Source organism: Oncorhynchus gorbuscha, linkage group LG01, assembly GCF_021184085.1.
Source record: "Oncorhynchus gorbuscha isolate QuinsamMale2020 ecotype Even-year linkage group LG01, OgorEven_v1.0, whole genome shotgun sequence".
Taxonomy (NCBI): Eukaryota; Metazoa; Chordata; class Actinopteri; order Salmoniformes; family Salmonidae; genus Oncorhynchus; species Oncorhynchus gorbuscha.
The window spans coordinates 14,142,403-14,165,264 of NC_060173.1; the positions used below are offsets into that span (position 1 = coordinate 14,142,403).

Consider the following 22,862-nt stretch of genomic DNA (forward strand, 5'->3'; position numbering starts at 1 on the left):
CAGCCATGCTCAAAGTCCTAAATGATATAATAACTGCCATCGATAAAAGACAATACTGTGCAGCCGTATTCATCGACCTGGCCAAGGTTTTCGACTCTGTCAATCACCGTATTCTTATCGGCAGACTCAACAGTCTTGGTTTCTCAAATGACTGCTTCGCCTGCTTCACCAACTACTTCTCAGACAAGAGTTCAGCGTGTCAAATCGAGGGCCTGTTGTCCGGACCTCTGGCAGTCTCTATGGGGGTGCCACAGGGTTCAATTCTCCGGCCGACTCTTTTCTCTGTTTACATCAATGATCACTCTTGCTGCTGGTGATTCTCTGATCCACCTCTATGCAAACGACAACATTCTGTATACTTCTGGCCCTTCTTTGGACACCGTGTTAACTAACCTCCAGACTAGCTTCAATTCCATACTTCTCTCCTTCCGTGGCCTCCAACTGCTCTTAAATGCAAGTAAAACTAAATGCATGCTCTTCACCGATCGCTACCCACACCTGCCCGCCCATCCAGCATCACTACTCTGGGACGGTTCTGACTTAGAATATGTGGACAATTACAAATACCTAGGTGTCTGGCTAGACTAAACTCTCCTTCCAGACTCACATTAAGCATCTCCAATCCAAAATTAAATCTAGAATCGGCTTCCTATTTCACAACAAAGCATCCTTCACTCATGCTGCCAAACATACCCTCGTAAAACTGACTATCCTACTGATCCTCGACTTCGGCGATGTCATTTACAAAATAGCCTCCAACACTCTACTCAGCAAATTGGATGCAGTCTATCACAGTGCCATCAGTTTTGTCACCAAAGCCCCATATACTACCCACCACTGCAACCTGTATGCTCTCGTTGGCTGGCCCTCGCTTCATATTCGTCACCAAACCCACTGGCTCCAGGTCATTAGTCTTTGCTAGGTAAAGCTCTGCCTTATCTCAGCTCACTGGTCACCATAGCAACACCCACCCGTAGCATGCGCTCCAGCAGGTATATTTCACTGGTCACCCCCAAAGTCAATTCCTCCTTTGGCCGCCTTCCTTCCAGTTCTCTGCTGCCAATGACTGGAACGAATTCAAAAATCACCTAAGCTGGAGACTCATATCTCCATCACTAACTTTAAGCATCAGCTGTCAAAGCATCTCACAGATCACTGCACCTGTACATAGCCCATCTGTAAATGGCCCATCCCCATATTGTATTAAAAAAAATCCTTTGCACCCCAGTGTCTCTACTTGCACATTCATCTTCTGCACATCTATCACTCCAGTGTTTAATTGCTAAATGGTTTGTATTTGCACTGCTTTGCTTTATCTTGTCCAGGTTGCAGTTGTAAATGAGAACTTGTTCTCGACTGGTCTACCTGGTTAAATAAAGGTGAAATAAAAATAAATAAATAAAGATGGTAACATACGCACTATACACACACTTACACATTGATTTTGTGTTGTAGATATGTGGTAGTGGAGTATGGGCCTGAGGGCACACACTTAGTGTGTTCACACTTAGTGTGTTCACACTTAGTGTGAATTCTATAATGAATGCATTGTAATGTATTTAAAATTGTATAACTGCCTTAATTCTGACAGACCCCAGGAAGAGTAGGCAGCAGCTAATGGGGATCCATAATAAATACAAATGTTTTTGTGTTAAAAAAGAGTCATGTTAATATACACTGCTCAAAAAAATAAAGGGAACACTTAAACAACACAATGTAACTCTAAGTCAATCACACTTCTGTGAAATCAAACTGCCCACTTATGAAGCAACACTGATTGACAATAAATTTCACATGCTGTTGTGCAAATGGAATAGACAACAAGTGGAAATTATAGGCATTTAGCAAGACACCCCCAATAAAGGAGTGGTTCTGCAGGTGGGGACCACAGACCACTTCTCAGTTCCTATGCTTCCTGGCTGATGTTTTGGTCACTTTTGAATGCTGGCGGTGCTTTCACTCTAGTGGTAGCATGAGACGGAGTCTACAACCCACACAATTGGCTCAGGTAGTGCAGCTCATCCAGGATGGGACATCAATGCGAGATGTGTCAAGAAGGTTTGCTGTGTCTATCAGCGTAGTGTCCAGAGCATGAAGGCCGTAGGAGGGCAACAACCCGGCAGCAGGACCGCTACCTCCGCCTTTGTGCAAGGAGGAGCACTGCCAGAGCCCTGCAAAACTACCTCCAGCAGGCCACAAATGTGCATGTGTCTGCTCAAACGGTCAGAAACAGACTCCATGAGGGTGGTATGAGGGTCCGACGTCCACAAGTGGGGGTTGTGCTTACAGCCCAACACCGTGCAGGACGTTTGGCATTTTCCAGAGAACACCAGGATTGGCAAATTCGCCACTGGCGCCCTGTGCACTTTACAGATGAAAGCAGGTTCACACTGAGCACATGTGACAGTCTGGAGACGCCGTGGAGAACGTTCTGCTGCCTGCAACATCCTCCAGCATGACCGGTTTGGCGGTGGGTCAGTCATGGTGTGGGGTGGCATTTCTTTGGGGGGCCGCACAGCCCTCCATGTGCTCGCCAGAGGTTGCCTGACTGCCATTAGGTACCGAGAGGAGATCCTCAGCCCCCTTGTGAGACCATATGCTGGTGCGGTTGGCCCTGGGTTCCTCCTACTGCAAGACAATGCTAGACGTCATGTGGCTGGAGTGTGTCAGCAGTTCCTGCAAGAGGAAGGCATTGATGCTATGGACTGGCCTGCCCGTTCCCCAGACCTGAATCCAATTGAGCACATCTGGGACATCATGTCTCGCTCCATCCACCAACGCCATGTTGCACCACAGACTGTCCAGGAGTTGGTGGATGCTTTAGTCCAGGTCTGGGAGGAGATCCCTCAGGAGACCATCCGCCACCTCATCAGGAGCATGCGTTGTAGGGAGGTGATACAGGCACGTGGAGGCCACACACACTACTGAGCCTCATTTTGACTTGTTTCAAGGACATTACATCAAAGTTGGATCAGCCAGTAGTGTGGTTTTCCACTTTGATTTTGAGTGTGACTCCAAATCCAGACCTCCATCGGTTGATACATTTTATTTCCATTAATAATTTGTGTGTGATTTTGTTGTCAGCACATTCAACTATGTAAAGAAAAAAGTATTTAATAAGAATATTTCATGTTATTTTAGTGTTCCCTTTATTTTTTTGAGCAGTGTATATTAAATTACACATATATAAATAACAGAATGTATTTTAAACTTCACAGACGTTACACTTTTGTATGACCATAATACAATTATTGTATTGATAGGAGTGGGGGAGAAAGTGCTTTGATAAAGTCGGCATTAACAATAATAAAATAAAGACCGTTTCTCACCAAAGCCTGCTGAATTTGCAAGATAATGTATTTTTTATTTTGACTTCGCACAAACGAAAGTGTGTCACTGACTCACCAATGGAAATGAATTCATTTTTCAGAATTGTGTCCCATGAAGAATTCGGCGTTCGATTAGCCATGTGCAACAATGCACTCGCAGTTACAAGCCTGCTAGAGTTTAGAGGCAGGCAGACAGCAATATCCATCGCCCTAGTACGGATTAAGCCTGAACTGGAATTTTAAACTAACTGAGGCTGGTTAGCTTTAGAAAACCCTGAGTAGATCTAACTGGCTCCATAGGATACCTCTGAGGGTAGCTATATTCGCAGGCTCTTATAGGTATAAATGTATAAACGAGTAAAAGTTATTGGAAATGTCATAGATGTATTCCTATGTTCTTGTGTAACTAGCAAACTATTGGTGATGAGATAATATTGTGTAAAATGAGTTTTATACCGAGTGATAGAACGCTAGGTTGGCTGTTTTAGCTAGGCTTACGTTAGCTAGCTAGCTAAGCTAGCACAGTATCTGGATATTCTCCTTTTCAACTGCAGTTTCAGGTGATCAGCACTCAATGAGTCAGTGTTCACCCTAGTGAAAAAAGTAACTAGTGGCCTTAATGGATGTGCCAATGCCAAAAGGGAGAAAAGTGCAGGACACCATATATTTTGGGGGGGAATGCAGAAGACTAAGTAAATGAATGAATAACTAGTTATCTAACTATACAAGTAGTAATAAACTGACAGGGCCGGCACCAGAACGAATCAGTTGGATGGGCATTTTACTTCTATAGGTGGGCCCGTTTTTTATGGGATCTCCTGTGTGCACACTCTTGAAATAGTGCATGCAAGAGCACCAGCCTTTGCCATATGGACACATTGATAATACCGTGATCCATTGGCTGCTAAAGATATAGCTACAGGCCAATGGAGCATTGTGCCTATAACTTCATCGTCAACTAAGTGAAATACATAGGCCTAAAACTGACAAATAAAAACAGTAGAACATATCTTGATGAAAATTCAGGTTCTTTCAATCGCATTCATCTCTACTCTGCCTGTCTGCCTCCCTTTCCATCTATATTGGCTTGAGCTATCGTTAGCTAAATTATTTAGACAGGAGTAATTGTATAATTTTGGCAAGACATCAATTTACTTTAGGGGAAGCCAGCATCCGAACAGTGGACCCGCCAACTTTGCTTTCTAATTCGCAAGTGTCTGAAACCAGATATCTGTATTTGTCTCCGCCCTAACAATGCAAGTTGTCGTCCTAGGCAGGAATGTAGGTGACAAGTTTAGGTCTGCATATTATGCCCATAGAAATGCATTGGGCTTATTCAGGACACGCAAGAGCGAGCCATCTCGCTTCGCCTCTTCCTCTCTGCTGAAACTAGCGAGCAAAACAGCTCCCCTATATTTTAGTATATGTAGCTCATGGATCTGATGCTGTCCAGCCAGAAAGGGTATGACATGCCATACTCCTTTTGTCCAGAAAGCATAAGATACATACATGGTCTACACATATGGAGACAGAGGGATGCTGTTTCGCTCTGAGATTGATGCGTCTTTCTGTCGGCATACATCTTGGTCAAATAAATGATCTATAGTTTAATATTTTGGGGGGACGGGCAAGGAGGGACGGTAGGGCGGGCCCATAACACCAGCCCTGTAGACTGGTACTATGTCGTCAGCCAACTAGCTATACCTATTGCCAGACAGTAAAACAATAATTTAGTTAATAAAATCAGAATCTAAGTAAGGGATAATCAACAAGAGGCTATGCATTCTATGGAAAATAATGAACAACGTGGAAGGTGTGTTCCACGACTCGCTAGCGGAGCTGACTTTCCATGGAGTTGCATTACTTTCCAGAGAACGCATAAACCAACGAGTTGATTATAACCCTTTCATACCATGGCTAGTGGTACCGGAGCACCAAATCTAGGTCCAAAAGGCTCCTTAACAGCTTCTACCCCCAAGCCATAAGACTGCTGAACAATTAATCAAATGGCCACCGGGACCCCCCTTTGTTTTTACACTGCTGCTACTCTATGTTTATTATCTATACATATTCACTGAACAACTGGGTTGCGTCCCTGCAACCAAACCGATAGAACGAATGACCAGTCGGCTTGGGTAGAAACACTATATTTGTGTCGGGACTATATCTTGTGGAAGGATTAAATAAATTAGTCAAAATAACCTTTTAAATTCAAATATGTCAATCATTATGTGAATATGTTGGTAACCCGTTGTATAAATGTGCTAATGTCGGTGTTTGGACGATATATTGGCACGGTTTGCCGGCCCTCGACGAACAACACCTGTGCCAATATATCATCCGAACACGGCTTCTCGGGCATTATCACTTAAATAATGCATGTTCTAGAATTTATTTCAAGTCAATCAGAAACGAGTATTCAACAATGCCATGGTTTACATCATGTTAATAAATTAACCCCGTCATGTTTGTAATATGATTATGTCAGTGTTCAAATAGTGTGAGAGAGAGAGAGCACCGCCCATGTTGAGGCAGGGAGAGGACGAACAGGTGAGAATTTGAGTTATACGGAATTCTGGTAAAGCACGTTGGACAGCAATTAACATCGCACAGAGATATCGGTTCAACTCCTCAGCTTTGCTGACTGTAGACCAAGCTATAACACATGTTGTTGCCTGTATTCTGATTTTATTTAGTGGCTGCGCACAACATTCCATTTCTCAGATTGTCTGTTCATAAATTCAGAGGGTACATTTTTGACCGTTCTGACCTGAACCGCAGTCAAGCACACGGCTTCCAGACAAGGCTCTGTTATCCATATCTCCAATCTCTGTAACTGTGCTGCTGGCAACAATTTAACTACGCTTTTGTAATGTAGCTAGGCAAGTCAGTTACGAACAAATGTTTATTTACAATGAAGGCCGAGGATCAGTTAACTGCGTTGTTCAGGGTCAGAACGATACATTTTTACCTTGTCAGCTCGGAATTCGATCTAGCAACTTTCGGTTACTGGCCCAACGCTCTAACCACTAGGCAACCTGCCGCCCCACACAAACTAGAGACTATTTTACTCGCCCTAGTAGAGCTGGTTACGCTGTTTTCATGTTATCCAGAGCATTGGTGACTGAAACTGTGCTGCTGGCAACAATGTAATAGTCGAGGTTTACTGACACCGGCCATATTCAAGGGGTGTTGAGCGTTCGTAAATGAATCAGTTATTCTGCGCTCTAGCACACAGGAGGAGAGCGCTCTGAAATTGGAATAGATATCCAGAGCGAATTTACGAACGCAACCAAAGCAGATTGAACTATTTTGCGTCTGTCGTATCCACCAAGAGAAGCTGGATACCATAGATAGGAAAACAACATGCCCAAATGTTGTTTCTGTCAGTGACAGGCTTAAACAGGTATTTAGTGCATTTTACTGACTTCAGACCTTAGATCTGACCCCTTTCTGTGCCACTATACCCACCTTTGTATAAGGTTGCAACCGGTTATTGAATGTGTATGTTTTTTTCTTGATGGTGAATGACAATATGTTGTTTATATATATGTTTTAAGTCCGTTGCTTGATCATGACGCCATACTTATTGGTCTAATTTGAAGTCTGTTGCTTGAGCATGAGGCCATACTGATTAGTTTATTTTGAAGTATGTTTCTTGATGGTTTATTTTAAAGTCTGCTTGAGCATGACACCATACAGATTAGTTGATTTTGAAGTCTGTTGCTTGAGCATGACGCCATACTGATTGGTCTAATTTGAAGTCTGTTGCTTGAGCATGAGGCCATACTGATTGGTTTATTTTGAAGTCTGTTGCTTGAGCCATATTGCATCTGAGCTCCTAGAGTGTGCGGCTCTCTTTTATTTTCAAGTTTTCTACTCCGCTCGCCAGCACCTCGCCTAAATAGGTGTGCGTTTATTTTTCTTCTAGCTTGAGCCATATTGAACAGTTCTGTTTTAACTGTCACTTACGTTTTTATGAATTAATACTGACATTAAATTGTGTAACCAAGTAAGAAGTGTCTGGACTCGAAATTAGTTATTCAAGACCATGTACTAGCCAAGTGTGGTAAAGGGTACACAAGTAGAATAATGGGTTTTGGCATTTAAAGGTAGTTAAAGAAGTGGTGTGGTGGTGACTTTCTGAACGGTTACGAGTAAGAACACGGTTTAAAGTAAATAGAAAAATATTGGCGTTTCAGTTGTGATTGGGGTATTTTGACCAAATTATCAGAATTTTTTAAAACGTATTTTCCCTTCGAAATTAATCAGAAACAACCATTTCACCAATGTTTCCTTAAAAAAAATCGGCACTGAGCAAATGTCAGGTCTGCTGAGCCAAAACTTGGAAGTTGTGAAAATTCTGTGCAATTATTGGCGGCGTTTTCTGTGAACACTGAGGCTGTACCCGCTTTAAGTTACAGTTATAACAGTGGCCAAGTACTACTGTGGCTATTTGATCATTACAGAGAAATAGACAAATGATGCTACCCTCTGCCCATTGGCTACTTTGCTTATTCAAGCCTGTCTCAAAATACAACACTGCCTCTTTAAAACAGCAAAAATGCTCTTTACCTGACTTGCTTTTCAAAGATGGCTAGAAATGCACACATTTTGTGCTCTTGTAGGAAGCAACCACTCCCTCATTGCTGACTAGAAATGAGCTATAAATGGACAAATAAAGCTTACTAGCAAAGAATGTGGACAAATGTGCACAAGTGGCAACATGCAGCTCTTGCTTTGATCTTAAACATGTACATCTACTCATGACCACTCATGCTGTAAACACAGTCCAGTTCAAAGTGAATGGCACAGATTCATATATGTCAATGTTTTATTTGCATATAGGGATACTGCAGCTCTGATTGGTTATGCTGCACCGGTCTGTAGAGTATGGGCTGAGTCATGCCTGTCAATGCAATAGAATCCTACTCTGGTATGTTCTGCCTACAAAAAAAATCTTGCATAGGTCGTTTTGTTTCGGTATGTTGCATTGAAAGTGGCTAATATTGTCAATTCCCACAGTGGAAGGTAAAGTTGATTTAAAGTTCAAGTTAAAGTTCCCCTTTAAAGTTAAAGAAACTAGAAAGTTCAGCAAAGTTCAAATATGTGCTTCTCTGCACAGGCTAATATTTCCTCTGTGCAGCAGTCCCTGGGGAGCTGTGCGCCTGTGCACGTGCTCAATTTAGAAGGAGCATTGCTTTCAGTGTTGACACCAGAACCCATTGACCCTGAACCCCCCCCCTCCCAATATTCAACACAAAGGTATGCCCTTGTTGTGTTGCATGAAATTCTAACCTTGACTTGTGTGGTCAACTTTAATTGTAGCAAAAATTGTCAACATTATAAATATTTAAAAAATGTAGTTTTATTTTCTTCTATTTTTCCAAAATTTTCCGTTTTTGAGAACTTGTTCCAAGAATGTATAGATTTGTATTTTGATTGGTAGTGGCTATCTCTCCTACATCTGGGATCAGCTCAGCAAGCTCATCTAGTGGTTTATTATCATTTTAATTAGACCAGTGACCGTAGAGACCTGTGTACATGAACCCAGATTACATTCTACACTGACTCAGTGCCTGAGTTTCTAGGCATGTCTGTCTGCGTGAGCATGCAAAACAAAAGACAAACCAACAAAATAAAAACAAACACGGAGGATTAATCAATTGCTTTAACATTTTGTAAACATTTGGAGAGAGAGGTTTCTATATAAATGGCTAATCGTATAGGCAGGCTGCAACAAAAACATAAACGTTGGTTGCTTTTTGATTTTGAGAGTCGCCTGTAATACTGTATATCTAAGACTTGAACATAAGTGACAAAAACACTGACACTAAGTTAAGAGTTCACACTGTGGCTTTGGCTACAGCTACAGTCTTATTAAATGACTTTCCAATTGTTTATTATTATTCAGACCAAGGCTCAACAAGGCTGTTTTTTGATTAATTGTTGGTCTAATCAATGACTTTTTACTCGATTCGATTCGTAATTTTGACCATAATGATATTTAGATTAATTTCTGAAGGAATTAATAAATGACGGTGCATGAAACTAGTTTTATTTTGAGCAACAGATAAACCAACATTGCAAACATAATTTATCCTGGGTCGAGTTTTTGAATTCACTTAAAAAAATATTTAATTAATAGATGCGACCCTTTGTTATGGCAAGCCTGCAGCAATGACAACATCATGTCCACTTTCAAGAACTTGCGGCTTGTGGCAGGAGTTCTCAGTCCACCGCCCACCTACGGACCAAACCGCCGCGAACTTTTCGCATTTTCTCCTCAGCATGAGGTCGCATGGCGAGGTCACCTTAGAAGCCCAATAAGACTCCCCCCTGCTACTTAAGAGCACTCATATTTATTTATATTTTTACTCGAGTGGCACCATCCAACCCCAGGTATTATTACTGACCCGATAGCGAACCGTAGCTAAATATGGTCTGCATGGCAGGTGGTAGGCCCACGAGATGGAAGGAGGGGGAGATGGTTTCTGTTCTTGGCAATATAATTATTGTCATTATATGGAGAGGAACTTGTCTTCCTGTTGTTTTTTAAGCACGGTGGTCATATGTACTATTTGGTGTCCTGCAGACTTTTCTGCAGGAAACTATTAAATGTATCTTTAATATAGCCAATATTTAATTAATTCAAAGGTTATGCATAGCCTTATTTTATGACTTTGTTCATTAGTTTGCATTGAGCCCCTATCACCCCAAATCGTTAGATATAATATATACGGAAAATGAATCACATACGCGTGTGCACACACACACACACACACACACACACATATGCACACTTTGGTGCACACTTTTACGCACTTTTGCTCAATATGGATAAAATTATAATCAGTAGTATTGGCTATACATTTGTCCACAAAATAGTTCCTCCCTGACATATAAATTCACTCATGTGGTTGTTATCAAAACCATACCACGAATGCAGTCCTATAATAAGTAAATAGGTAAATTATCTAATTATCTGTCTATACTGACATGTAGCCTAACTTTCGTTGTCTTTGTTTGGTCTGCTAAATTGGACAGGGCATTGCCTTGCTTGTTAAAGATCCGTACAGAAATATGCTGTCCACATGGTTTCGTGCGAGTTGCAGTGGGTAGGCTATTATTGCTCCAATTCGAAGTTCCATGGATTCTCACTAAATCCGATTAACATTGCTGAACATTGAGACACGACACACAGATTCCATTGACATGTAAATACCATCCCAGTAAACATATGAATTCGTTTCCCTGAAGTTAAATATATTTTTACCAAAGTGTCCTGTTGTGATATAATTGTGCACGTTATAACTGCATAACTATTAGCTCTGAAATACTGGAATCACAATTGAGGCACACGCTAACTTGAGCTATTACTAAATATGATGCATTAAATAGGTCCAAATTCATTATGAGTTTTAAGCAGGTAGACAGACCTATGAGCACCGTATCATCCTATAAGGATCACCGTTATTATCGACTTTTTTTAAAATCCCGTTTTAAAAATGTGCACATATAGAGCCGTTAACACATCACAACAACATCTTAACATGTTGTAACATCTTAAACTACACTACAATTTCTTGCGTTTCCTGTGTAATAAATAATGCATGCATGCTTCATGTGTTAGGATATAGATCTAAAAAACATCTGATTGTAATATGTACAATAGGCCTATGTTTAACCAAACAATGCATTTCAATAGATTAAAAAGCCTCGCATAAACATAATGTGTTTGCTGCGGAAATGCGATGAAACGTGACAATACAAATGCAAATCGAATACACATAATTTGTTATTATTATTATACAGTAGGCCTTAGGAAATACCACAACATTGGGCGCATGTACAACTCTCTTTCAAAACACACAAATAAGTCCGTCTTAATTTCTAAAAGACCCACCAGCAATTTGCATCGGCCTATATATAATTCACCATTTTGTAGAGAAAGTATAGCATTTAGCTCGTCTTTTCAGTTCGCTGCAGCTAGCGACTGGAACGAGCTGCAACAAACACTCAATTTGGACAGTTATCTCAATCTCTTCATTCAAAGACTCAATCATGGACACTTACTGACAGTTGTGGCTGTTTTGCGTGATGTATTGTTGTCTCTACCTTCTTGCCATTTGTGCTGTTGTCTGTGCCTAATAATGTTTGTACCATGTTTTGTGCTGTTACCATGTTGTGCTGCTGCCATGTTGTGTTGCTACCATGTTTTTGTCATGTTGTACTGATACCATGCTGCGCTGTCACGTGTTGCTGCCTTGCTATGTTGTTGTCTTAGGTCTCTCTTTGTGTAGTGTTGTGTGTCTCTCTTGTTGTGATGTGTGTTTTTGTCCTAATATATTTATATTATTTTTCTTATTTTTAACCCCAGTCGCCGTCGCCGCAGGAGGCCTTTTGCCTTTTGGTAGACCGTCATTGTAAATAAGAATTTGTTTTTAACTGACTTGCCTAGTTAAATAACAAAAACATTTCACATTTAAAAGCATAGTTTTTAAGGCTAAAAAAAGATAATAAAAGTTGTTACACAATGTAAATTAATATATTCATAAATATATTACCATGATTATAAAGTTATTCAGTTTATTAGCAATAATTTCAACCAAAACTGGAATGACCATCAAGTGAGTGTCTAAGACCAATGTCCGTTTCCATGCGCTCTAACAAATTGTATGTGCAGTCTGAACTTGCAGTAGGCTAGATAAATCATTACCCCACTTTATTTGGGGTCGCTCAACATGTTGTAAATTTAAGTCAATTCGATTGTTTCCTTTAAGCCCAATACTAGGGTCTAGAATCACTTAAAATGTGTTTGGTTTGGACTGTGCGGGTGGGAGGAGTTCTGACTGCTCCATATTCAAAAGTGGGGAGGGAGGCTTCTTCAAGGAAACCCCTCTCCCTCCCGTTATAAAGAGACCACAGTGCCTTCAAGACAAGACATATTAACGGCTTTGAACAATTATTGTGTTATCGGGGTAGCCGATATAGCTCTTCAAATTTGTTGAACGTCGACAGAACTTATTTATGGTCAGTTGACAAGGTTCTGTGAGCGACGAGATCTCGGGAAGGAGATCATGGAATACATGAACGATAAATTCGCATTGAAAAGTCAAGCGATTAAGGGCAGCGACTACTACATGGGCTCTGGCGGCGCGCTGGACCAAGTTATGGAGAGTTTGGACAGTGTGCAGTACTACAGCAAGACCTCGCCCAAGTGTGTGCAGGCCTTCGGGATACAGAGCAGCGAGCACCACTCGCGAATGGAGCGGTCCTCGCCTTGCGGAGACCAACACGGTTAGTTACTGGAACCTTTTCCACTCACGATGCATAAAATGCTACCAAATATATTTTTTAACTGCCACTGAAATTGGTAGGCTATGAAATGTGTTACGATGCATTACGCCTATAATTAAATGTACATGCATTAGTCTATACTTGCAAGTAAAGTGTTACCCACGTTTTTTGTTCTCAAAATTGTGCCTCAGAAATTAACATGATAGGCTGCTTGTGCGTAATTTCCACATTTATGTGCCATATCTCAAACATTTTTTAAATGTTATGTGGTTCTTATTGCTCTAAATCCATAAACTATTGAATTGCGGCAATTTAGTTATTTTTTTATATTGCCAGGCCAGCAACACATTGAAAGAGCAATGGGCAGATGTGATCATATTTTAAATCTACCCGTTTAAATGAGGAATGGAAGTATGTTTATAGGCTCACATTATTAAGTTGTGGTTTTGAAAATATTATTTTACATCACCAAAACTGAAATATAACCGTACTGCAAAATATTTCACATTCACCGCATATAGGTTACATAACAAATATGCCTACATGCAACATCTCATCTCATGTAAATATATTCGTCAATGGCCTATTATTTATAGCCTCACTCATCTGTCATAGATGACTTAATATGGCATATGCCTATATTTTTGCAACATCTGCGTTATTCATTGATTTATAATACAAATAATACCTTTTATTTTTCATTCATATAGCGAATTATGGTGTCCAGAAAACGGAAGATACCTTGCACGCGGACCTTGGAAGGTCGATCGACAACTGTTGCAATCTGAGGGCCTCGCCGGTAACGGCGTGTCAGGAGAAAACCGATTTGGACGAAATGGGTGACAAGTGTGACAGTAACGTATCGAGCAGTAAGAAGAGGCGACACAGGACGACATTCACGAGCGCACAGCTGGAGGAGTTGGAGAAGGTGTTTCAGAAAACGCATTACCCAGATGTTTATGTGAGAGAACAACTGGCGATGAGGACTGAACTAACCGAGGCCAGAGTGCAGGTAATGTAGACCTACTCTCACTGTCCTTCAGTTGTTCTATTGCCACGTTGTTTAGGAACAGAATCGGGAATATCACATGTAGCTTACTGAGATCACTTTGGTCTTATTTTAGGTCTATTAAAACAATGTGTTATGTATTTAGAATGTACAAAATAAGTAGGCCCAAGGTTATTTAATGTAGTGCAATGCAGGCCATTTAGGCTTTTTAACCATATTTTTTGAGCATATTTTAAGATTTACTACTGTCAATTAAGAATTGATCCTCGATTTCTTTATATATACCTCGAATACTTAATATGGCATATGCCTATATTTTTGCAACATCTGCGTTATTCATTGATTTAAAATACAAATAATAGCTTTGTGTGACGGCTTGGCGTCTTGGGTCTAAATGTAATCTAACAGAGTAATAGGTTAAGACAACGCTGAAAAAGAAGGGTACATGTTGACCAATTTCTGTATTGACAAAGTTTGCTTATTTTGTGTCTCTCGTTCCCGTTTTAGGTGTGGTTTCAAAACAGAAGAGCCAAGTGGAGAAAAAGAGAACGTTATGGACAGATTCAACAGGCAAAAAGTCACTTTGCAGCCACATACGACATATCAGTGTTGCCAAGAACAGACAGTTACTCACAGGCAAGTTTGCTCTTTCACCAGAACAACAATTTATTTGCCACTATTTAATCGTTTTTTTGTCTCCGTCTTCTGTAAAATCATATAATCTAAAATGAAACATATAGTTTTGGTAGGCTATACTAAGTTCTAATTATTGTTAATAATGACCTAATATCATTTGTGGAGCATGTCGTGCGTCAAAATGGAATAGGTTAGACTATAAATAAGATGAGAGTGCTGTTGACCGCAACAAACCCTTGATAGATTGACCAACTCTGACGGCGGGTTCGATTTATCATGCACCATATTTCAGATAAGATTTCCAAAGTTGATTAGAAGGTATCTCGGCAAACCACTGGAATGAATGATTCCGTCTCAGATTTCACTGAAAATATTTACTTTTCTCTAGACTGTGTAGGCTATTCTTTGAAAGCCAACATTAAACGTTAAAGCCATAACGGGCTGCCAGAAAGCATTACTCAAAAATCAAATGTATAAAGCCTTCATACCCGTAAATAATGATACATGTTTAACTTTGTCTGACCCATCAAAATCCTTATTTGGGGTGTGGTCACGCCGTCGGTGTAGAACGCGTTAGTCGCGTTTGAAGTAAATAGACTACTCTTACAGACTAACATCGTTGAAAGGATTAGCTTTGAAGATGTAAAGACGTACAGCCAGGCTCTCAATGTCCTGTCCTAAATACATGCCTGAATTCCCTCTCATATGTTTCTCATATTAACACTAGAATAAAGCCATCGCCTTTAATATAGTTTATCCAGATATGACTTACTATATCAAATCAAATCAAATCAAATCAAATTTATTTATATAGCCCTTCGTACATCAGCTGATATCTCAAAGTGCTGTACAGAAACCCAGCCTAAAACCCCAAACAGCAAACAATGCAGGTGTAAAAGCAGTTTGAAAAACTCCCTAGAAAGGCCAAAACCTGGAAGAAACCTAAAGGAACCGGGCTCCAGTCCTCTTCTGGCTGTGCCGGGTAAATTATAACAGAACATGACCAAGATGTTCAAATGTTCATAAATGACCAGCATGGTCAAATAATGGCAGAACAGTTGAAACTGGGCAGCAGCACAGTCAGATGGACTGGGGACAGCAAGGAGCCATCATGTCAGGTAGTCCTGGGGCACGGTCCTAGGGCTCAGGTCCTCCGAGAGAGAGAAAGAAAGAGAGAATTAGAGAGAGCATATGTGGGGTGGCCAGTCCTCTTCTGGCTGTGCCAGGTGGAGATTATAACAGAACGTGGCCAAGATGTTCAAATGTTCATAAATGACCAGCATGGTTGAATAATAGTAAGGCAGAACAGTTGAAACTGGAGCAGGAGCATGGCCAGGTGGACTGGGGACAGCAAGGAGTCCTCATGTCAGGTAGTCCTGGGACATGGTCCTAGGGCCCAGGCCAGTTGAAACTGGAGCAGCAGCATGGCCAGGTGGACTGGGGACAGCAAGGAGTCATCATGTCAGGTAGTCCTGGGGCATGGTTCTAGGGCTCAGGTCCTCCGAGAGAGATAAAGAAAGAGAGAAGGAGAGAATTAGAGAATTAGATTTACACAGGACACCAGAATAGGACAGGAGAAGTACTCCAGATAAACAAACTGACCCTAGCCCCCGACACATAAACTACTGCAGCATAAATACTGGAGGCTGAGACAGGAGGGGTCAAACACTGTGGCCCCATCCGAGGACACCCCGGACAGGGCCAAACAGGAAGGATATAACCCCACCCACTTTGCCAAAGCACAGCCCCCACACCACTAGAGGAAATCTTCAACCACCAACTTACCATCCCTGAGACAAGGCCGAGTATAGCCCACAAAGATCTCCGACACGGTACAACCCAAGGGGTGGGGGGAACTGACCACAACAGTGAATCAACCCACCCAGGTGACGCATCCCCCCAGGGACGGCACGAGAGAGCCCCAGCAAGCCAGTGACTCAGCCCCCGTAACAGGGTTAGAGGCAGAGAATCCCAGTGGAAAACGGGGAACCGGCCAGGCAGAGACAGCAAGGGCGGTTCGTTGCTCCAGAGCCTTTCCGTTCACCTTCCCACTCCTGGGCCAGACTACACTCAATCATATGACCCACTGAAGAGATGAGTCTTCAGTAAAGACTTAAAGGTTGAGACCGAGTTTGCGTCTCTGACATGGGTAGGCAGACCGTTCCATAAAAATGGAGCTCTATAGGAGAAAGCCCTGCCTCCAGCTGTTTGCTTAGAAATTCTAGGGACAATTAGGAGGCCTGCGTCTTGTGACCGTAGCGTACGTATAGGTATGTGGAAGCCTTCTCCCCCTGACGGCAGGACCAAATCAGAGAGGTAGGTAGGAGCAAGCCCATGTAATGCTTTGTAGGTTAGCAGTAAAACCTTGAAATCAGCCCTTGCTTTGACAGGAAGCCAGTGTAGAGAGGCTAGCACTGGAGTAATATGATCAAATTTTTTGGTTCTAGTCAGGATTCTAGCAGCCGTATTTAGCACTAACTGAAGTTTATTTAGTGCTTTATCCGGGTAGCCGGAAAATAGAGCATTGCAGTAGTCTAACCTAGAAGTGACAAAAGCATGGATTAATTTTTCTGCATCATTTTTGGACAGAAAGTTTCTGATTTTTGCAATGTTACGTAGATGGAAAAAAGCTGTCCTCGAAATGGTCTTGATATGTTCTTCAAAAGAGAGATCAGGGTCCAGAGTAACGCCGAGGTCCTTCACAGTTTTATTTGAGACGACTGTACAACCATTAAGATTAATTGTCAGATTCAACAGAAGATCTCTTTGTTTCTTGGGACCTAGAACAAGCATCTCTGTTTTGTCCGAGTTTAATAGTAGAAAGTTTGCAGCCATCCACTTCCTTATGTCTGAAACACATGCTTCTAGCGAGGGCAATTTTGGTGCTTCACCATGTTTCATTGAAATGTACAGCTGTGTGTCATCCGCATAGCAGTGAAAGTTTACATTATGTTTTCGAATAACATCCCCAAGAGGTAAAATATATAGTGAAAACAATAGTGGTCCTAAAACAGAACCTTGAGGAACACCGAAATGTACAGTTGATTTGTCAGAGGACAAACCATTCACAGAGACAAACTGATATCTTTCCGACAGATAAGACCTAAACCAGGCCAGAACATGTCCGTGTAGACCAATTTGGGTTTCCAATCTCTCCAAAAGAATGTGGTGATCGATGGTATCAAAAGCAGCACTAAGGTCTAGGAGCACGAGGACAGATGCAGAGCCTCGGTCCGATGCCATCAAAATGTCATTTACCACCTTCACAAGTGCCGTCTCAGTGCTATGATGGGGTCTAAAACCAGACTGAAGCATTTCGTATACATTGTTTGTCTTCAGGAAGGCAGTGAGTTGCTGCGCAACAGCCTTCTCTAAAATCTTTGAGAGGAATGGAAGATTCGATATAGGCCGATAGTTTTTATATTTTCTGGGTCAAGGTTTGGCTTTTTCAAGAGAGGCTTTATTACTGCCACTTTTAGTGAGTTTGGTACACATCCAGTGGATAGAGAGCCGTTTATTATGTTCAACATAGGAGGGCCAAGCACAGGAAGCAGCTCTTTCAGTAGTTTAGTTGGAATAGGGTCCAGTATACAGCTTGAAGGTTTAGAGGCCATGATTATTTTCATCATTGTGTCAAGAGATATAGTACTAAAACACTTGAGCGTCTCTCTTGATCCTAGGTCCTGGCAGAGTTGTGCAGACTCAGGACAACTGAGGTTTGGAGGAATACGCAGGTTTAAAGAGGAGTCCGTAATTTGCTTTCTAATAATCATAATCTTTTCCTCAAAGAAGTTCATGAATTTATCACTGCTAAAGTGCAAGTCATCCTCTCTTGGGGAATGCTGCTTTTTAGTTAGCTTTGCCACAGTATCAAAAAGGAATTTCGGATTGTTCTTATTTTCCTCAATTAAGTTAGAAAAATAGGACGATCGAGCAGCAGTAAGGGCTCTTCGGTACTGCACGGTACCATCCTTCCAAGCTAGTCGGAAGACTTCCAGTTTGGTGTGGCGCCATTTCCGTTCCAATTTTCTGGAAGCTTGCTTCAGAGCTCGGGTATTTTCTGTGTACCATGGAGCTAGTTTCTTATGAGACATTTTTTTAGTTTTTAGGGTGCAACTGCATCTAGGGTATTGCGCAAGGTTAAATTGAGATCCTCAGTTAGGTGGTTAACGGATTTTTGTCCTCTGGCGTCCTTGGGTAGGCAGATGGAGTCTGGAAGGGCATCAAGGAATCTTTGTGTTGTCTGTGAATTTATAGCACGACTTTTGATGTTCCTTGGTTGGGGTCTGAGCAGATTATTTGTTGCAATTGCAAACGTAATAAAATGGTGGTCTGATAGTCCAGGATTATGAGGAAAAACATTAAGATCCACAACATTTATTCCATGGGACAAAACTAGGTCCAGCGTATGACTGTGAGAGTGAGTGGGTCCAGAGACATGTTGGACAAAACCCACTGAGTCGATGATGGCTCCAAAAGCCTTTTGGAGTGGGTCTGTGGACTTTTCCATGTGAATATTAAAGTCACCAAAGATTAGAATATTATCTGCAATGACTACAAGGTCTGATAGGAATTCAGGGAACTCAGTGAGAAACGCTGTATATGGCCCAGGAGGCCTGTAAACAGTAGCTATAAAAAGTGATTGAGTAGGCTGCATAGATTTCATGACTAGAAGCTCAAAAGACGAAAACGTCATTTTTTTTTTTTGTAAATTGAAATTTGCTATCGTAAATGTTAGCAACACCTCCGCCTTTGCGGGATGCACGGGGATATGGTCACTAGTGTAGCCAGGAGGTGAGGCCTCATTTAACACAGTAAATTCATCAGGCTTAAGCCATGTTTCAGTCAGGCCAATCACATCAAGATTATGATCAGTGATTAGTTCATTGACTATAATTGCCTTTGAAGTAAGGGATCTAACATTAAGTAGCCCTATTTTGAGATGTGAGGTATCATGATCTCTTTCAGTAATGACAGGAATGGAGGTGGTCTTTATCCTAGTGAGATTGCTAAGGCGAACACCGCCATGTTTAGTTTTGCCCAACCCAGGTCGAGGCACAGACACGGTCTCAATGGTGATAGCTGAGCTGACTACACTAACTATGCTAGTGGCAGACTCCACTATGCTGGCAGGCTGGCTAATAGCCTGCTGCCTGGCCTGCACCCTATTTCATTGTGGAGCTAGAGGAGTTAGAGCCCTGTCTATGTTGGCAGATAAGATGAGAGCACCCCTCCAGCTAGGATGGAGTCCGTCACTCCTCAGCAGGTCAGGCTTGGTCCTGTTTGTGGGCGAGTCCCAGAAAGAGGGCCAATTATCTACAAATTCTATCTTTTGGGAGGGGCAGAAAACAGTTTTCAACCAGCGATTGAGTTGTGAGACTCTGCTGTAGAGCTCATCACTCCCCTAACTGGGAGGGGGCCAGAGACAATTACTCGATGCCGACACATCTTTCTAGCTGATATGCACGCAGAAGCTATGTTGCGCTTGGTGATCTCTGACTGTTTCATCCTAACATCGTTGGTGCCGACGTGGATAACAATATCTCTATACTCTCTACACTCGCCAGTTTTAGCTTTAGCCAGCACCATCTTCAGATTAGCCTTAACGTCGGTAGCCCTGCCCCCGGGTAAACAGTGTATGATCGCTGGATGATTCGCTTTAAGTCTAATACTGCGGGTAATGGAGTCGCCAATGACTAGAGTTTTCAATTTGTCAGAGCTAATGGTGGGAAGCTTCGGCGTCTCAGATCCCGTAACGGGAGGAGTAGAGACCAGAGAAGACTCGGCCTCTGACACCGACCCGCTGCTTAATGGGGAGAACCGGTTGAAAGTTTCTGTCTGCTGAATGAGCGACACCGGTTGAGCGTTCCTACAGCATTTCCTTCCAGAAACCGTGAGAAAGTTGTCCGGCTGCGGGGACTGTGCCAGGGGATTTATACTACTATCTGTACTTACTGGTGGCACAGACGCTGTTTCATCCTTTCCTACACTGAAATTACCCTTGCCTAACGATTGCGTCTGAAGCTGGGCTTGCAGTACAGCTATCCTCGCCGTAAGGCGAGCACAGCGGCTGCAATTAGAAGGCATCATGTTAATGTTACTACTTAGCTTCGGCTGTTGGAGGTCCTGACGAATCGTGTCCAGATAAAGCGTCCGGAGTGAAAAAGTCGAGGAAAAAATAAATATATGAACGGTAATTAAAAAGTGAAACCCGTAAAGTTGTCAGGTAGCAAAATAGGTTGGCAACAAAACGCACAGCAATTTGAAAACAAGCCTGCAAGTTGTGACCGGAAATTGTGACCGGAAACTATAGAGGGCACTGACGCCAAGTGGTAGATTGAAACATGCCCAATATCTTACAGTTTGATTCAGACCATGACTAAATCCATTTGAAAATCGATGATTTCTTCCTTGTACATACTGTTGGGGGAACATGAGTTACATTTTTTTTGGGGGGGGGGGGGGGGGGGGTTGGACATGGACATTTCTATGAAAGAGCATGATCTGGATTGGTTTTAAAATGTGAAGTGTGTGTAAAATTGTTACTATATTTATAGATGGTTGAGGTCATATTTGATATGCTCTCTGATGTCATATGTTTAGGGAAATAATTTTGTTTGCAACCAGTTGAAAATATATTAAGGAAATAATTTTGTTTGCAACCAGTTGAAAATATATTAAGGAAATAATTTTGTTTGCAACCAGTTCAAAATATAAACGCTAACAAACCGTCATTACTTATAACCACCAAACCAGACCACAATCTTCACCAGCACCACAATTAATTGTCTCTCTAATATTTGCTAAATTTGTCTGTAAAGCAACATTTGGCAGTAGCCTACTGTAGTTCCAGCCCAGTGGTACACTCTTAGAAAAAAGGGTTTCAAAAGGGTTCTTTGGCTGTCCCCATAGGATAACCCTTTATGGTTCCAGGGAGAACCCTTTATGGTTCCAGGGAGAACCCTTTTGGGTTCTAGATAGCACCTTTTTTGTCTAAGCGTGTAGGGAAAATGCTGAATAGTAAGTATAGTGACCAGATGGGTTCAGATCTTAAGATATGATTTTTCCTGGTTAATCAGGAATACAATTTGTGACATCTGGACTGGAAGCCTTCTCCCCCCTGATATTCTATCACATCCCTGAAATCTGAAATGTAAGCTCCGGCTCTAGGCTATCTGAAGTAGCCTGATACCACTTTATAAAAATAAACTACCCTCAATATACTGTAGAATAGAATAACTTCAACGCAATGTGGACATTTCCCTATGGCCTCACAGTGGCAAAATACTAAACATCAGTAACACTTCATAATCAAAGCCAAGACCAATCAACTTCTCTGGTAGAATAATAAATAACCAGATAATTAATGATCTGTTTTATTTTACTCCACAGATCTCCAACAACCTGTGGCCCAGCCCTGCTCCCAGTGGCTCTGTGGTCTCCTCCTGCATGCTCCCCCGTGGATCTCCCCCATGTGTCACCTCGTATTCCCACTCCCCCCGCTCCGCAGCCGACCACGGGTACGTGGGCTTCCCCAACCAGCAGAACCAGTTTGGACACGTCTCCCTCAACAACTTCTTCACGGCCGACTCCCTCCTCACGCCCTCGCCCAACGGACACCCATTCGAGACCAAGCCCGAGTTTGAGAGACGCTCGTCCAGCATTGCTGTGCTGCGGATGAAGGCTAAGGAACATGCGGCCAACATATCCTGGGCCATGTGATTGTGAATGTCTCTTCTGCATGTCCAGCCAGCTGACTGACTCACAGCCTCTCTAACTTTAGCATTACTACTGCGCACATTTATAACCCCCAATGTTGACTGACAGAAATCTGACTGTGACACTGATTGATTGAAGAGGACATACAGAAGTCAAAATAATGTAGGCCTAGATGCTGATAACTGACTGGTTGTCTCCAAGACTGGAGAGACCTGAAGCCTCTCCATGGAGTCAACAAACTGTGAACCTGTTGGTCAAAAGAGTCAAATGTCAGAGGAGATTAACTGCTTCAAGATTTAAAGGTCTGCTCATCGAGGTTGAGCAGTGCGTTTCAGTTCACAACACACAGATGAAACTTACTTTCAGGTTAACACCCGATGTTAAACAATGCATTGCTGAAAATGTACCCCTCTGTGACTTGAAAACTCTGAGCCGGTTCGAGCACTCCATTAAGAGTGGTGCAGTGGTCTAAGGCACTGCATCTCAGTGTTAGAGGCGTCACTACAGACCCTGGTTTGATTCCAGGCTGTATCACAACCGGCCGTGATTGGGAGTCCCATAGGGCGGCGCACAATTGGCCCAGCGTCGTCTGGGTTAGGGTTTGGTCAGGGTAGGCCGTCGTTGTAAATAAGGATTTGTTCTTAACTGACTTGCCTAGTTAAATAAAGGTTAAATAAAATAAATAAATAAATAAAAAGCATGCTTTGTATGTCCAGGAAATAATCCATCTATAGATTTACATTTACATTACATTTAAGTCATTTAGCAGACGCTCTTATCCAGAGCGACTTACAAATTGGTGCATTCACCTTATGACATACAGTGGAACATTCACTTTACAATAGTGCATCTAAATCTTAAAGGGGGGG

General features: G+C 42.0%; 1 protein-coding gene across 1 annotated transcript; it reads left to right on the forward strand.

Annotated features, from left to right (window-relative positions):
• The first annotated feature begins 12,142 nt into the window (after nucleotides 1-12,142).
• Nucleotides 12,143-22,569, forward strand: alx1 (ALX homeobox 1). The gene is made up of 4 exons (XM_046302750.1): nucleotides 12,143-12,629; nucleotides 13,340-13,641; nucleotides 14,146-14,274; nucleotides 21,667-22,569. The coding sequence occupies exons 1-4, from the start codon at nucleotides 12,410-12,412 to the stop codon at nucleotides 21,994-21,996; spliced, it is 981 nt and encodes a 326-aa protein (XP_046158706.1). The 5' UTR covers nucleotides 12,143-12,409; the 3' UTR covers nucleotides 21,997-22,569.
• The last annotated feature ends 293 nt before the right edge of the window (nucleotides 22,570-22,862 follow it).